We start from the raw sequence: 16183 nt of genomic DNA, 5'->3' as shown, positions 1-16183 counted from the left end.
ATAGAACCTGGCCATGCACATTTATTGAACTTTTTTGAAAAGTCTGAACAAGATGCAGCTCATAAATCTGTAAAAGTGACACCTTTGAATTGTTATGTACTCGGCATAAATACACTGACACTTGAACAAGCATTTCTGCCTCAAAATGAAGTTTTATTTCTTTAACATTCTGTACAGGATCATCCAGGTTTCACTGATGGTTTCACTCAGAATGTCTCTCACTGTTTCTCTGCTGTTTCTGCTCTTCATCTCTGGTGAGTCAGAGCTGTCACTCCTCATCAGATATAATCTCCACTCTGTAAGGTGACAATTATATTTACCTCTCTGGTCAGTTGTGCTTCTTATTAGATTTTTTTTCATTTCTCCCCTCAGCCTCCTAACATATTTTTTTCCAGACTGAGACTCATATCATAGTAATAAATTAAACACTTGTGTACTGTGTGTCATAGGAGTTGTTGCCCAGAGTGATTGGGGTGTGTATTACAGCCCTCAATCTATCTGTGCTCTAAAGGGGTCTACAGTGACGATGGGCTGCACTTACACATATCCAAGTAATCAAACAGCTTTCTGGACCAAAGGGTGGTCTGTAAATGGCGAAGAGCCTCCTGATCTGTTAAATGACCCAGAGTACAGAGACAGGGTTCAGTTCACTGGAGATAAACAACACAACTGCACCCTCAGACTGAGAGATGTGACAGAAAAGGACCAGAGGAAATACTACTTCAGATTTATAACAGATCAGACTGGAGGAAAGTATCAAGGTGAAGATGGAGTTGATCTCTCTGTCACAGGTAAGATCCATCAGCAGAAATAAGACACTTTACTTCATTCACTGGTGAACAGGATTCCTCCAGCAGTTCTGTAAGAGAACTACATCAGTCCTTCACACCACACCTGAGAAAAACACTGCTTAGTCCTGGAGGAGCAGTGTTTACACAGCATTTCAGAAACACAGCACTGATCTAGGATCAGATGAATCTGAATTAAGGAGAATTACCCTAAGTTTAAATTACACCTATTCATATACATATAGGAAATGTATTTAATATATTTAAAATATAAGGAGTTTCAGCGTGAAACACAAACAGGACATTATGTTTGATGATTAAATTCACATGGCCTTCAGTGAGCCCCTCATTAGAATTATTATTGTGCTTTATGTAAAGTGCTTAAGTTTCATCTGCAGCATTGCTTTTAATTCTTCTTTTTTTCCGAAACATTTAAAACACCAGTAATTTATTGATTCTAAGGTGAAGATAACACAGACAATTTTCTCTTGTTTACAGTTCTCCAGGTGGAGGTTCCTGAGACAGTGACAGAGGGAGATAGAGTCACTCTCACATGTAAAACCTCCTGCAGTCTGACTGACAGTCCAACATTCACCTGGTACAAAAATGGACATGGTTTATCCTCCAGAACTGACCAGCTCCACCTGCAGTCGGTCAGCAGAGAGGATAAGGGCAGATATCACTGTGCTGTACAGGGTCTGAACTCTCCTGAGGTCACTCTGAATGTCAGATGTAAGTACAGACTCATTTCTTTCAGTTTCAGAAAATAAAGAAACTGAGGGTTGGTGAAGAAAAAAGGAGATCCATGGTTTGTTTTCATTTGATATCATGGTGTACATCTGCATTGCTTTTATGTTTTGGTCATTCAAATAGAACATCACCCACATAACAGGCAGTGTGTCTCTATACCTCTAGACGGCCCAAAGAATGTCTCAGTGTCCATCTGTCCGTCTGGTGAGACAGTGAAGGACAGTTCAGTGACTCTGACCTGCAGCAGTGATGCTAATCCACCTGTGCAGAACTACACCTGGTTTAAAGAAGGTGAAACCTCACCTGTAGGATCTGGACACAGTTACAGTGCTCTACAGAGTGGATCCTACTACTGTGTGGCTCAGAATGAGTACGGAGCTCAGACAACAGCTGCAGTGTCTATCGGTGTAAAAGGTATTTAAAGAGAAATGATTGTTGTATCAGTGACAGTCTGGTTTCTTTTGGGTAGAACATATAAATATTTGTTCTGGTTTCTGTTCACGTGTCTCTCAGGTGTAAAGTCCCTGATCCTTTATGTGGCCGATGGAATTGGAATCACAGCGATTATTGCTCTTGTTTTCATGTGGTAAGAAGGAACACTTGTTTGAGGTTGTGTTCATTCACACATTCATATTCATCCTTTGTGTTTATTCATTTATGAAGCAAAACATTAAAAGACAAGATGCAATAACTGGAATTCATACTAAAGTAATGACTGATCAAGAATAAGTCTTGCTGTTAAATCTCTAAGTCTTTTCTATTTACAGCTGGAACAACAAGAAGATCAGAGCAAAGGACAACTACAAGGTGAGGTGTTTAAAGACTGCTGTTGGAGTGAAGCTGCACAGTGCTGTGTTTCTGCTGCTGGAACTGATCTGATTAAACTCCTGAGGGGCTTGTTTCTCAACTGTTGAGTTGATGTAGTCGGTTAGAGCAGAGTAGACACTCCACTCTGCAGTGGAGAGGAGCTCCAGCAGCTGGATTCATTACACATCTCCACCTGTAGATGCAGAAATTAGATCTGCAGTACTGATCTAAGATGAGTCTGTAGAGAATCACAGGTGTGCAGTAAGAGGGCTGTTCAAGGGGCTGATTCTGAACTCTGCAGTTTGGACACAATCTGTTATTCAGTCTCAGAGCAGAAGTGTGTGGAAAGTGTGAAAGCAATGAATGATCTATAGCCTTCCAAAAAAAAAACAAGCTACGCAGTATATGATTTTATGAAAAAAGAGTAATTAAAATGTACTACTTTGGAACCACTAATTTGTACTAAATCACTGCTAATAGGTAATTTAAATTATATTAAGTTACACTTTATATATACATAGTGTACTAGTTATATGTTATTTTAGTAACTCTGTAAATACACTTTAAATATATTTATTTGCTTAGTAGGGCGCAGTCACACAGCTCCAGGGGCCTGGATGTTGTGGGTTCGAGTCCTGCTCCGGGTGACAGTCTGTGAGGAATTTGGTGTGTTCCCCCTGTGTCCGCGTGGGTTTCCTCCGGGCACTCCAGTGTCCTCCTGCTGTCAAGTGTGTGAGTGTGTGTCACTCTGTGAAGGACTGGCGCCCCCTCCAGGGTGTGTTCCCGCCTTGCACCCAGTGATTCCGGGTAGGCTCCGGACCCACCGCAACCCTGAACTGGATAAGTGGTTACAGATAATGAATGAATGAATGAAGTACATTAAAGTTTTTATTTACTTAGTGTTGTGTAAGTAAAATGATTATAATTTACAAGTATCGTAATTTGTAATATTATATATTTGTATACTTTGTGCTACTGCATAAGTTTTATTAGTGATATTGACATGGTCTGCTTGTTTATATTAGTGACTTTTATTATATATTTTGTTAATCAGTTAAGCTCATTTTAATGTGATTTAGGGTTGAGGCTGGGAGCCCAGAGAAATACATTTCAGTTGTATTAGAAGAGTGACAAAAAACACATGACCAGTACCCTCAGCATATATTAAGTGAAATTTAATATAATTTAAATAACATATTAGTGATTTAGTACAAATCAGTGGTTCCAAAATAACATTACTTTGGTATACTTTTTTGGTGACAAGGATTATTTAAACAAATAAATTGATTCTATTGATTTGCAGTGCTGGGTGAAGTCTTTCAGAAGTCTAAAAGAATTTGACATGCCTGGTGAATAAGGTAGTGTCGCAGTCACACAGCTCCAGGGACCTGGAGGTTGTGGGTTCGAGTCCCGCTCCAGATGACTGTCTGTGAGAAGTTTGGTGTGTTCTTCCCGTGTCCGCGTGGGTTTCCGTTGGTGCTCCAGTGTCCTCCCACTGTCAAGTGTGTGAGTGTGTGTTGCCCTGTGAAGGACTGGCGCCCCCTCCAGGGTGTATTCCAGCCTTGCACCTGATGATTCCAGATTGGCTCTGGACCCACCGCGACCCTGAACTGGATAAGCGGTTACAGATAATGAATGAATGATAATGAACTTACAATATTTTATAGATTATAGGAACAAATGTACACAGTGGCTACTGACCTGATTACACTCCGTGATCAACAAGGACTCCATCTATGTTCTCTAACACTCCTCTCTCCAGAACTTTGAACCTAACACTGAGGACGACACATATACAGCTCTCGACTCCATGTCCACATCGTCTGATGATGTGTGCCACACACTTGCAGTAAGAGTCTCTTCAGAAACACACTTCACTCAGACATTCAGACATGAAGGACTCCACTGGAGTCTCCTTCACCACCATCTGCTCACCAACAGCTCCACCTTCCTCTTTTGTGGAGCTTCTACTGGGACGTGTGTGTATTCTATGGTCTTGTATTTGTCTTAATCATGTTTCTGTCCTCCATTTTCGTCCTGAGGCTTCATCTGATTTTTCTTCTCTTTCTGCTGTGTGCTATTGTTTTCTCTTCATCATCCTCTGTTTCTGGATTCAGGTCCCAATTATAACTCAGTGCTATTTTAATAATTAAAATGTTAAAACTATATGTATCAGCTTCACAGAATGTGTGTTTATGTGTGTTAATTTGTGTTGGGTGTGTCTCACACTTACTTTTCTTTCAGACCATCACCATGGAAACTGCTGAAACGGGAGAGATTCACTCATGAGAGAGAGAGAGAGATATGCTGTTTGTGTTGCATTAGTCCTGACTGTGACTGAGTGTTGTTTTCAGTATTGAAATGTTTAAAGTTTTAAAGTATAAGTAGTTTAAGAGTAGTTCCACTAAGTGTCTTGTTAAACAACTCAGACAGAGAGGTACAGTCCTGCAGTGGAGAGCGAATGAGCTACTGTGAAGGAGAACTGGGGAAGGTAAAACGAGGGAAAAAAAATTATGAAAAAATAATAAAAGCAGTCAACAGAACACCATCAGTTACAGATTCCTGCCTGGAAAAAAAACAAAAAACGTACAAAAAAAAATTAGGTTTGTACAGGGTCTTGGTTTTAGTTGATCTTCAAATTTGTTTTTAGACATTTTATATGTTTAATTACATCTGATAATGGGTCAAGTCCACATAATTCATATTTTAAACATCTCGAGTGGTCTTTAAGTTAAGCTTTTCTTCAAAATATGAATATTTGTTAGATTTGTTAGATCTTTTTTTATGCTTTGTACAATTTCTTCTTCATTTAACTTTATTATGGATTTTTATTTTTCATTAACAGCTTCTTTTACTGCTGTAAGTGTTCACTGAATTATATTACCAAGCTTTTAGAAAATAAATACGTAATATCCATCAAACTGTTGTTTTTTCAGTTATTTTTTAAGTGTCACAGCGGGTAGTGTCTCTGTCACAGCTGCAGGGTCCTGGGATTAGGGCTCAAGCCCTGCCTCGAGTGACTGTGTGTGAGGTGTGTGATGGTTTCTCTCCACAGTGCACAGGTGTGAGTGTCAGGGAATGTGTGAGTGTGTGATGCCCTGTGATGAACTTCTGCTCTGTCGCGAGTGGCTCATGTGAAAAATCATTATTTAAAGAGGTTCTGGGGGCAGAATTAATGTAATTAATTGATATTTATTAACATAAACCAGTAAAGCTCCACCCAGACCTTTGTGATTGCCCGCTCTGTGCCGACTCACTGAAATTGCTTCCAAAGAAATAAATGTAATATTATTTATACTATATTATACTATATACTATACTATTATATAATATATATACTATTATACTATATACTTTACTATATAAAATACTATGTAAGTATATTATTCTATATACTTTTCTTTTTGTAGTTAGTTCTGTTTCATAATTTGTTGGAAGTGTTGCAAAAATTCCAGTAAATCTCCACCCAGTGTGTCTTAATAACTTTCATCCTCGTCTTTTGGCTGGTAACCAATTACATTCATTCTGCCTCAAAGGCAGCTATACCTGCAGAATGATTCTGAGGAGTGATTTTGTTTCACCAAGTGATTCTGGGTGGGCTCCTGACCCATCACAACCCACAAGTCCACAAACTGTGACACAACTGTGTGTGTGAGTGTGTGTGTGTGTGAAGTCTTAGTCAGCCTGGTGTTTTGTCCTTTCCTTAACCTTTAGGAATCACTGTTTAATGAGGTCTGACACATCTTCAGAATCATACCCTCTCTGTATATTATACTATATTTATACTATTACACTATATTAATGTTATAATTTCTAAAAACCTTTAACCTGTGGATTGGAGAATTCATCTGTTCTCATCAAATATTTATTACTTTTACAAATATCTAATTTAAGTATAACCCAACAGTAGATGACACTGTCCAAAAGACCAGTTCCCCACTGAGGTTTGAGAGATAGAGGAAGTTCCACTGAGAGAAAATAGAGCTGTTTATCAGTTACTCAAACTCCTGCTCTCCTGAGTACGACACTCTAGCAGTCAGTCAATCTTTCCATCCATCCATCCATTATCCACCGCTTATCCAGGTCCGGGTCGCGGGGGAAGCAGTCAGAGTAAAGAAACCCTGACCTCCCTCACCCCAGGCACTGCTTCCAGCTCCTCCGGGGGTATACTGAGGTGTTCAAAGACCAGTCAAGACATGTAGTGTTCTCCAGCGTGTTCTTTTTCTGCCCCGGGGCCTCCTTCCCGTTGGACATGCCCGGAACACCTCACCAGGAAGGTGTCCAGGAGGCTCCTCTCGACGTGGAGGAGCAGCGGCTCCACTCCGAGTCTCTCCCGGATGTCCGAGCTCATCACCCTGTCTCTAAGGGACTACCCAAAGTAAGTGTGTTTGTGTGTGTGTGTGTGTGTGTGAGAGAGAGAGAGAGAGAGAGAGAGAGAGAGAGAGTTTAAAATTAGTTTAAGTTTGACATTTTTTCTTTTCTTTCAGGCTGTCAACCTTAAACCCACTGGAACAAAAGAAACCCACACCTGAAAGTCAGCTGAGTGTGAGAGAGAGATGCTGCCTGATGCTCCATTAGTTTGATTGTGACTGAGTGATATTCAGTATAGAAATGCATCAAATATTATAGTATATGTGTATAGTATATGGAGGGAGAAAACTAATGTGGAAGGGGGAAGGTAAACAAGTGAAAAATATATGAAGAAATAATAAAAACTGTGTTTAGTTTTAACTGATATCAGCAGTCAACAAAGCAACATCAGTTACAGGTTCCCATCAGTAAAAACAAACAAACAAAATAAAAAGAAACTAGATTTGTACAGGGTCTTGGTTTTGTTGATCTTCAATTTTTAAAAATATATATATTTTCTATGTTTAATTACATCTGATAATGTGTGACATCCGCATAATTTATATTTTAAACACCTTCAGTGCCCTTTAACTTAAGCTTTTCTTGGTGAAATATATATATTTTTGTTATTTTATGCTTTGTACAATTCTTCTCAATTCTGTACAATTTCTTCTTCATTTTACTTTATTATGGATTTTTATTTTTTATCAGCAGCTTCTTTTACTGCTGTAAGTGTTCACTGATCTGAATTATATTACCAAGCTTTTAGAAAATAAATATGTAATATCCATCAAACTCTTGTTTTTTCAGTTCATTTTGAACAGTGTCACAGCGGTTAGTGTCTCTGTCATAGTTCCTGGTCCTGGGGTTGGGGTTCAAGCCCTGCCTCGAGTGACTGTGTGTGAGGAGTGTGATGGTTTCTCTCCACAGTGCACAGGTGTCAGTGACAGGGAATGTGTGAGTGTGTGATGCCCTGTGATGAACTGCTGATCTTTCGTGAGTGGCTTGTGTGAAAAAACATTCAAAATGGTTCTGGAGGCAGATTGAATGTAATTGGGTCTAATCCAAAGGGTGGAGATGAATGTGACTTGTTTACACATATTAGGGGGATATTTATTTTAAATAAAGTGCCATAAACCAGTGAAGCTTCAACCAAACCTTTGTGATTGACTGCTCTGCTCTGACTCACAGAAATGTCTCTAAAAGAAATAAATGTGCAATATTCTTTTCTTTTTTGTAGTTAGTTCTGTTTCATAATTTGTTGGAAGTGTTGCAAATATTCCAGTGGATTTTGCAGAATGTTATATTCCATTTTGTCTAAGCCTCTACCTCAGGAGCATCACTGTATCTCCTCTGTATTCTGTAGATCCTTCACAGGCAGCCGTCATAACTCAGATGTGAGAAATTACTTTCTCCAGAGTCTCAGAGCCAGTGAACTATTGTCCTCCATTCAAGCAAAACTGAATGCGGAGAGTTTCTGCAACGCTTCTAACAAATTATTAAACAAATCTAAGTCTCCAGTAACAAAAAATGATATGATATTGCATTTATTTCTAACAGGCAAACACTTACCCTGTATATGGTGCTGTATTTGAAAATTTCAGCCCAATGTCTGCTAACCAAAATCACGTTCATCCTCGCCTGTTGACCACTAACTAATTAAATTCATTCTGCCCCAAAGGTGCAGGGTGCTTTCCTGCCTTTCACCAAATGATTCTGGGTGGGCTCCAGACCCACCACATCCCCGAACTCCACAAAGTGTTACAGGGAATGAATGAGTGAATTCATTTTAAATCAGAATCAAGATTAAATACGCCACCCTCCAAAACACTGACTTCATAAAATTAAAAAAAGTAAATTTTGACTGGAATCATACAGATTTCTTTCTTGAATTTTTCTTGTAAACACAGCTTTTTTTTTTTTAAGAAAGAACGACTGATTCAGTGGAAAACTAGAAAAAAAATTGTCACTTTATGTGAGAAGAGTCAGTAACACTTTGTAACCACACAGTTGAACCATTTAAACCGTCACAGCGCCTCTTCTCCACATTCTCTCTTTAAGAGCAGATGATAAAGAGCTTAACGGAGGTAGGAAAAATGCTTCGTGATTCTGGGTTTAGTAAAGAGTCTTTAATTCATAGTTAAAGAAACTTTGTAAACTGTAAATAAAATTATAAATTATAATGTATCAATTATTTATACATTGTAAATTAAAAAGATGTTTTTATTAAATCTTATTAAATTGGAAAATTTGTGATCTTGGCCTTGTGTGTCCTTCTTCATGTCTTTTCACCACAGAGATGGATGTTTTACACTTTTTAAATACAACTGAATAAAGCTTATTTTGTGTATACTCTTGTATGGTTCGTTTTGTTTGCATTGCCATTGATACAATCATTGATTTTTAAAATTCTACATTTCATTATAGAAATGTATTTTCTAATCTTCCCCGTGTTAATGAAGTAGGTCCCTGAAACTATTTTGGTTTATATTTAATCTGGTTGTTATCACACAAGATTAAACCCCACTGAAAATGTAAAAACACTGATATGAACATAGGTTTTGAACAATGTTCTTCTAAACTACAGAGAGCACAGATGAGTTCCTGTGAAGTGTTGATTTTAACTCTTTTTAAAGCTTTAGTTAATGTTTTTTGTATCCTCAGTAAATATCAATCATTAAGTAATTACCATAATCTCATTTTTTTTGATTAACTGTTTGATTTGGTCTGTAACTATTAGAAATTCACCAAAGTCTCTGTACAGATGTTAGATTTTAATCATCATCATCATCATTATTATCTTTTCCGCGTGTCCATTTCAGGGTCGCAGTGTGTTAGATTTTCAATGACCTTTTAATATAATCTCTAAATGTAAGGTTTTTATTGACTGTAATGTGTTACATTCTGTACAGGAGCATCCAGGTTTCACTGATGGTTTCACTCAGAATGTCTCTCACTGTTTCTCTGCTGTTTCTGCTCTTCATCTCTGGTGAGTCAGAGCTGTCACTCCTCATCAGATATAATCTCCACTCTGTACAGTTAGGATTATATTTACTTCTCTTAGCGGTGCTAAAAGTGTAAAGTCTTCTTACTAGTATTTTTTTCACTCCTCCATGTTCCCTTCCAAACTAAAAGAAGAGATTCTGAAAATGTGTCTATGGCTCCAGATAAACTCGTTTTACTGCAGACGATAATCTTAAACTCAACTAAAATAAGATATAACCTTTAAAATCAGCATCAGCACATTGTTCTACACTGCGACCCTTCTCATAATTTGTATGTTTCTGTATTGTGTGTGTTGCAGGAGGTGTTGCTCAAAGTGATTGGGGTGTGAATTACAGCCCTAAATCTATCTGTGCTCTAAAGGGGTCTACAGTGACGATGGGCTGCACTTACAGATATCCAAATCGTCGCTCAGTCCAAAGAGCTTTCTGGACCAAAGAGTGGCCTGTAAATGGTGTAGAGCCTCCTGATCTGTTAAATGACCCAGAGTACAGAAACAGGGTTCAGTTCACTGGAGATAAACAACATAACTGCACCCTCAGACTGAGAGATGTGACAGAAAAGGACCAGAGTAAATACTACTTCAGATTTATAACAGATCAGACTGGAGGAAAGTGGCAAGGTCTAAATGGAGTTGATCTCTCTGTCACAGGTAAGATCCATCAGCAGAAATAAGACACTGTACTTCATTCACTGGTGAACAGGATTCCTCCAGCAGTTCTGTAAGAGAACTACATCAGTCCTTCACACCACACCTGAGAAAAACACTGCTTAGTCCTGGAGGTGCAGTGTTTACAAAGTATTTCAGAGTAAGAGCTGATCTCAGATCCAATTTTGTCTAATCACTATAAACATGAGTGGAATCTGTTCGTTGATCAGCGCTTACTTTAAATTCTAATAGATAATAGATCTCAGTTTTAGCTAAATTACAGTAAAATAGTTAAATGGACCCCTACAAAAGGGTTTTACAATGTTGTGGTTTCAGTATTATAGGGGAGACCGAGATGTTTATTTACACAGTCACCATAAAGATCTACTGTCCTGCAGTTTGTGACTGAATTAAGAGGATTAAACAGAAGAGTAAACAGTGTCCCACTCAGAAACAGGTATAAAATACAATGTCTGTGAAATATACTGAGGTTCTAAGTGAAACGCTGAAACATTCACACAGATAAGAATATGTATGGATTTGTTAAATATTTCCGTGAGCACTTCTTTAGAGTTGTGCTTTATGTAAATGATCTAATCTTACTCAAGTAAATATTAAGGTTTAAACATGAATTATTTCTGTCTAGAAATGTATGACAACCCTGATACTGATCCTGGAGAGGTCCCTGTGTACATAAACCTGTATAAAACGGGGAAAAACACAGACAGGAGTCAGTTTCCGTCTTACTTGCAGGCTTCAATAAATCAATAAGCAGTATTCTTAAATACATCTCTTAGAACATCATTTTCCATTAAATACAATTTGAAGAGACGAAACTTTAAGTGTCTATATCATGTGACTCAAACATTCACCAAATTTGTGTGCATGGATATCTGCTTTAGTTCACTGGAGGTTTCTTCACCCTTTTGATGAATTGAAATAGAATTGGTACATGTACACATATATTTATATGTACTTCACAGCCTGTAATTTTGCAAAAGCTTAAACAGTTTTTATCACAATAATATAAACATGAAAACCATAAGTAACCACAGATTTACTTCACAGAACCATCCCTACCATAACAAAACATTCACAACACCTCACCAGCTCAGCTCTAATTTGGCACATACCCTTAGCCAGTACTTCCATAAGTGTGCTGAGATAAAGTCTCAAGGAACACAAATTATATACAACAGGGTACTAAGGAACCCACACTTACACAAAAAAACCCACAGAGCATGAGTAGTTTTGATTTTGTTAGCACCAGCATCTAGCACCACGATTAACAAAACTTTCATACTTAAATTAAATGCCATTTAGGGTACCAATTCGACGAAACATTGATTTTCAACATGTATGCTCAACGTTTTCAGAATTATTTTCCGAGCATATGACTTACTAACCTGTATAAAACAGGTGAAAACACGGACAGGTAAAGTTTCTGTCTTACTTGCAGGCTGGCTGTCTCAGTGTCTGTGTCAACACAAGATCAGCAGCTCACCTTCAAGCTACAGAGAAACAAATGAATATTTCTGTTGAACAGTTGAATCTGATCCTCTGCAGTTTGATCAGATCCAGTTTAATCTGATCCTCTGATTAATCTCACTGCAGTTCACAGAAAAAGCCAGACACTGATACGTCCCGAGAAATGAGTTTAACTGAGTTTAGACATTAACTAATGTCACCTGGGTGTGGAATGATACTGATACAGTGGCGGATGCTGGTCTTTCAAGGAGGGGAAGCTCAATTTCGGCCTACATCATAAAATGTGTCGGTTTATTTATACGTAAATTCTACCCTCCGTTCCTTTTCAACAAAATGATCTGTGACCCTGTCGTACCAACAAGGCGTCTTTTCCAGGGACTTGACTAGTGTCCTCTCAATGGCCAGCAGAGCTAGGCTGCTTAAACGGCCTTGGTCCATGTGAAGTGTGTCCGCCTGTGAGTGCTTTGTGACGGTGGAGGGGCTCAGCAGCACCCGCTGGACAGAAACTGCGATAGAAGTCAGAAAGAGTGATAGAAGTCGGTCTCCAAACACAAGCAGCTACAAATAAACCACCAGAAATAGAAGCTCGATTTGTCGCTGGTCATTTTTAACAAAGAAAATGCCGCTAAAAGGATTAAGAAAGTCTCCGGTTCAATTCAGAACAGAATGAAAATGTAATGCTCCCTCGGATCTTTACACCAAAGGATCGCTGATTCGCTCATTTCCCACAGCGACCCTGAATATGATAAGGGTTACAGACAATGAATGAATGAATGTTACATATTGATTTGGTCTGTAATTATTAAAATGTTCAGAAATACACCAAAGCTTTGAGAATAAGACTCAATTCACACTTTCTCTTGTGGATGAGGAAAATGGATATTTCACATCATGCACGTCTTTAGCTGTAAATCAAATAGCTCTTTTCTCCCAATAAAATTAATTACATAATTCATTGAACTACAATGTTTACATTCAGATAGCACTAGATTTCATTCATTCATTATCTGTAACCGCTTATCCAGTTCAGGGTCGCGGTGGGTCCAGAGCCTACCTGGAATCATTGGGCGCAAGGCGAGATTACACCCTGGAGGGGGCGCCAGTCCTTCACAGAGCAACACAGACAGCACTAGATTTCAGATTCCCACATATAAATGAATATATATATGATGTTGTATTAGAAATATATAATGCATTATTAAGATCTAGATTCTGTAATTCCATGAATTGCATGGTGAACTACATAGGAGTGATTTGGGATTAATCCTCTGTTTCTCTCATGTGTGGTGCCTCTCTTTAAGCCGTACTATGGCCCCCTACTGGTCTGACTTCATAATACAATCGTTTTCATGTTATTTTGAATGGAGATATTTTTAAAAATGGAGAGAGGACAATCTCTGTTTTTAAAATTATCCCGATCCATGTGGATGGGGCATAAGAAGAGTAGAAAGAGGACTATTTTTAATCCGGATAACACTGACAACATAAGTGAATTTAGCCGCATTATTTTTTTCCTTTTTTCCTCATTAATTAACGTTGTGTAATTTGAGAATAACACAGAATATTGTCTCTAATTTACAGATCTGCAGGTGGAGGTTCCTGAGGCAGTGACAGAGGGAGATAAAGTCACTCTCACATGTAAAACCTCCTGCAGTCTGCCTTACCGTACAACATTCACCTGGTACAAAAATGGACATGGTTTATCCTCCAGTACTAAACGTCTCCACCTGCAGTCGGTCAGCAGGGAGGATAAGGGCAGATATCACTGTGCTGTACAGGGTCTGAACTCTCCTGAGGTCACTCTGAATGTCAGATGTAAGTACAGACTCATTTCTTTCAGTCTCAGAAAATAAAACTGAGGGTTGGTGCTGAACTGTAGCTGTAATTTCTCTTTAAACAATAATAAATCTATGAGTGAAAGACAAAGTTACATTAAAACCCTTTTCATGTTTTTCCTGGTCAGCGTGTTAAAGATGCTGCAGTCCAGGCAGTAATCTTACTTAAAAGTTAAACCAAATCTCAGAGACATTCTTGTGAAGAATTGTGTGATTCTAATCTGTTGTTTATTTATTAATTCTCAAAAAATAAAATAAAATAATTCACAATAACTTCATTCATGAACCCAAGAACAAAGCAAATTTCATATAATCACCAGCAAAATGAAAAAGAATACGTACACAATTTAGGGGCGTTCAGCACACTCAGAGCAGCATCTTTCTCGCCCTACGTTTCTCTAAGCTTTTAGGCCACGACTGTGAATTTCCAAAACGAAACATTCAAGGTGGGTTTTCCTAAACGAGTTCAGTGTGATTACAGACCTCTCAGTTTTTATCTTCACATTTCTAGTTGAAAAAGTTTTAATAGTTTTCCTCCACAAACGATTGATTTGCAAAATAATGATAATCAGATGAAGTTACGGCTCTAATTACACTAACTGAACTTTTTCTAGATCTTCCAAAATCATAATTTTCTAAGATATAAAACAGTAGTAAAATACACGCTAATACACAATGAGTAAACAGTGCCTAAATGTACCGTCACAGTCATGGTTTTCAAATCCCGCGGTTCCCGTTAGAGACTGGGTTTAAAGACGTCACAGGTTCCATTTCCTGGGGGAGCTGTACTAGTGGAAAAGCGACCCGCTAAAGGCGAGTTTAGTCAAGCCGCTGTAGAAAAGCACCACTGGCGCTGTGTGACAGGTGTCTGACTCAGGAACAGCAGCGTTAGGTGTAGTATTGTTGAATGACAAATGACTTTTCCTGAACAATAAGACTGAAAAGTCAATCTGTGTGTCTGCATCAGTCGAGTGGTGTGTGAACAGTGTGTGTAGTATAAATCCAAATATGATCCAGTGGGACTGGGCTCTATATTAACTATGTTTAACAAACTATCAATTGATATAAAAACTAATCATGTGCCTACACACAACCCTGTACAAATATTATGAAATATTATAAAATTATTACATTTCAATAAGATTAACTTCAATAAAGTGATTTTGGACAATCATTGTTTAATGAATCATCATAAATCTTTTACACAGTGTGGAAAAATATGTCCTGTGCATTCGTTGATGCAAATAATTGGAACAGAAGAGGTTAACACAGAGTTTGAGTGAACAATCAAAAAAGTTTTTATTATACGGAATTCCGGGGAGAATTCTTTTACCTCCTGTTCTCTGAAGACCTCGCTTTCTGACTCCTCTTCTTATACTATGTTCTGTCTGACACTTAAGCAAGGTGTCTGTTTGTGATTGTGCGCATCATCGTTGCTAGGCGGTTGCTATGTGTGTACAACTGTTTTTCTGTCTGATATGTAAGTGTTATTGAACATTCTGTTTTGCTTTAGCTGATCCATCTGATTAGCAGTGCGCTAATGTGTGTTGCTGCTTTTTTTACACTTACTCATATTGCCTAAGCTTTGCAAGATTGCTCAAGATTAACTGTCTGCATATGCAGATTATATTGATTGCTATGAACCCCTGACCTTCCTGTTTTGACTACTGTCCTGCATGTACTCATGTTGCCTAAACCTTGCAGGGTTACTTTAATGTCAACTAAAACCAAACCATACAATTACTTTTATTAATAATATTTACCACAACAGCTGCTGTGATAAAGTGATGGAAAATATAGAGATCCAAAGTTCAAGTTCCATATGTTTGTTGTATTTTGAAATAAATTCCTTTTTCCTGTACTGCCTTCCGGGGTCAGGCTAGAAGAGTCATTTTCTCTTACTGACTGACTCCTAGTGTTGAAATGAGTAGGAACATTATTTCACCTCCTGCTGTTAGTTCAGCCATATTTCACAGAGAGAACTGAAGGTCGCTACTACACCGTCTGTTGTTATTTCAACCATATTACACATACCACTTCTCCACCAACAAGGAACAGGAAAGGTTCCCGTTCTTGAACTAAATTTGTAAACTTTTGATGTTTCCGTCGACATAAACTGGTTCGCAAACCAGAAGAAATTTGTTCCCAGCTGGAACCAAAGAGTAGGTTAACAACATAGAGTAAACAAACATATTGCTATGAAGCCCTAAAACTTCTCCAGACCTTCTAATGACAAGGGCAATTATTCTGGGCATTTCCTGTTTTTGAAATGCTAAGAATACCTCTGTGACAAGGGCTAATGCCATTTTCTGCAAATCTGTTATGCTGTACACTCTGAAACTCTGACTCTGAATGTTCTGTGTAAGTGAAAAATGATTTGTTTAATCAGACTCTGTGTCCTGTGATGATCAGATCACTCACTGCTGTTATTCTCTGATGTGTAGATCCTCCAAAGAGTGTCTCAATGTCCATCCGTCCCTCTGGTGAAACAGTGGAGGACAGTTCAGTGACTC

General features: G+C 38.2%; 2 protein-coding genes across 2 annotated transcripts in view; both read left to right on the top strand.

Moving 5' to 3' along the window:
• The first annotated feature begins 526 nt into the window (after positions 1-526).
• LOC136677758 (hemicentin-1-like) overlaps positions 527-16183 on the top strand; it is a 53309-nt gene continuing 37652 nt past the window's right edge. The window contains exons 1-3 of the mRNA XM_066655374.1: positions 527-791; positions 1287-1520; positions 1704-1829. Coding sequence (XP_066511471.1) covers positions 527-791; positions 1287-1520; positions 1704-1829 — 625 coding nt within the window. The remainder of the gene's footprint in view (positions 792-1286; positions 1521-1703; positions 1830-16183) is intronic.
• Positions 6683-16157, top strand: LOC136687617 (sialic acid-binding Ig-like lectin 12). Its single transcript, XM_066662122.1, has 5 exons — positions 6683-6723; positions 9608-9733; positions 10037-10350; positions 13417-13650; positions 16060-16157. Exons 1-5 carry the CDS (start codon positions 6683-6685, stop codon positions 16155-16157), a joined length of 813 nt encoding a protein of 270 aa, XP_066518219.1.

Source organism: Hoplias malabaricus, chromosome 2 (genome assembly GCF_029633855.1).
Source record: "Hoplias malabaricus isolate fHopMal1 chromosome 2, fHopMal1.hap1, whole genome shotgun sequence".
In the NCBI taxonomy this organism is placed as follows: domain Eukaryota; kingdom Metazoa; phylum Chordata; class Actinopteri; order Characiformes; family Erythrinidae; genus Hoplias; species Hoplias malabaricus.
This window is presented reverse-complemented; position numbering and strand designations above follow the sequence as displayed.

Bases quoted from the DNA above. Each gene is read 5' to 3' on its own strand.
- LOC136687617 (XM_066662122.1), top strand. From the start codon at position 6,683: ATGTCCGAGCTCATCACCCTGTCTCTAAGGGACTACCCAAA. The intron at 6,724-9,607 runs GTAAGTGTGTTT...CATTCTGTACAG, and splicing joins TCTCTAAGGGACTACCCAAA to GAGCATCCAGGTTTCACTGA. The intron at 9,734-10,036 runs GTTAGGATTATA...TGTGAATTACAG, and splicing joins TATAATCTCCACTCTGTACA to CCCTAAATCTATCTGTGCTC.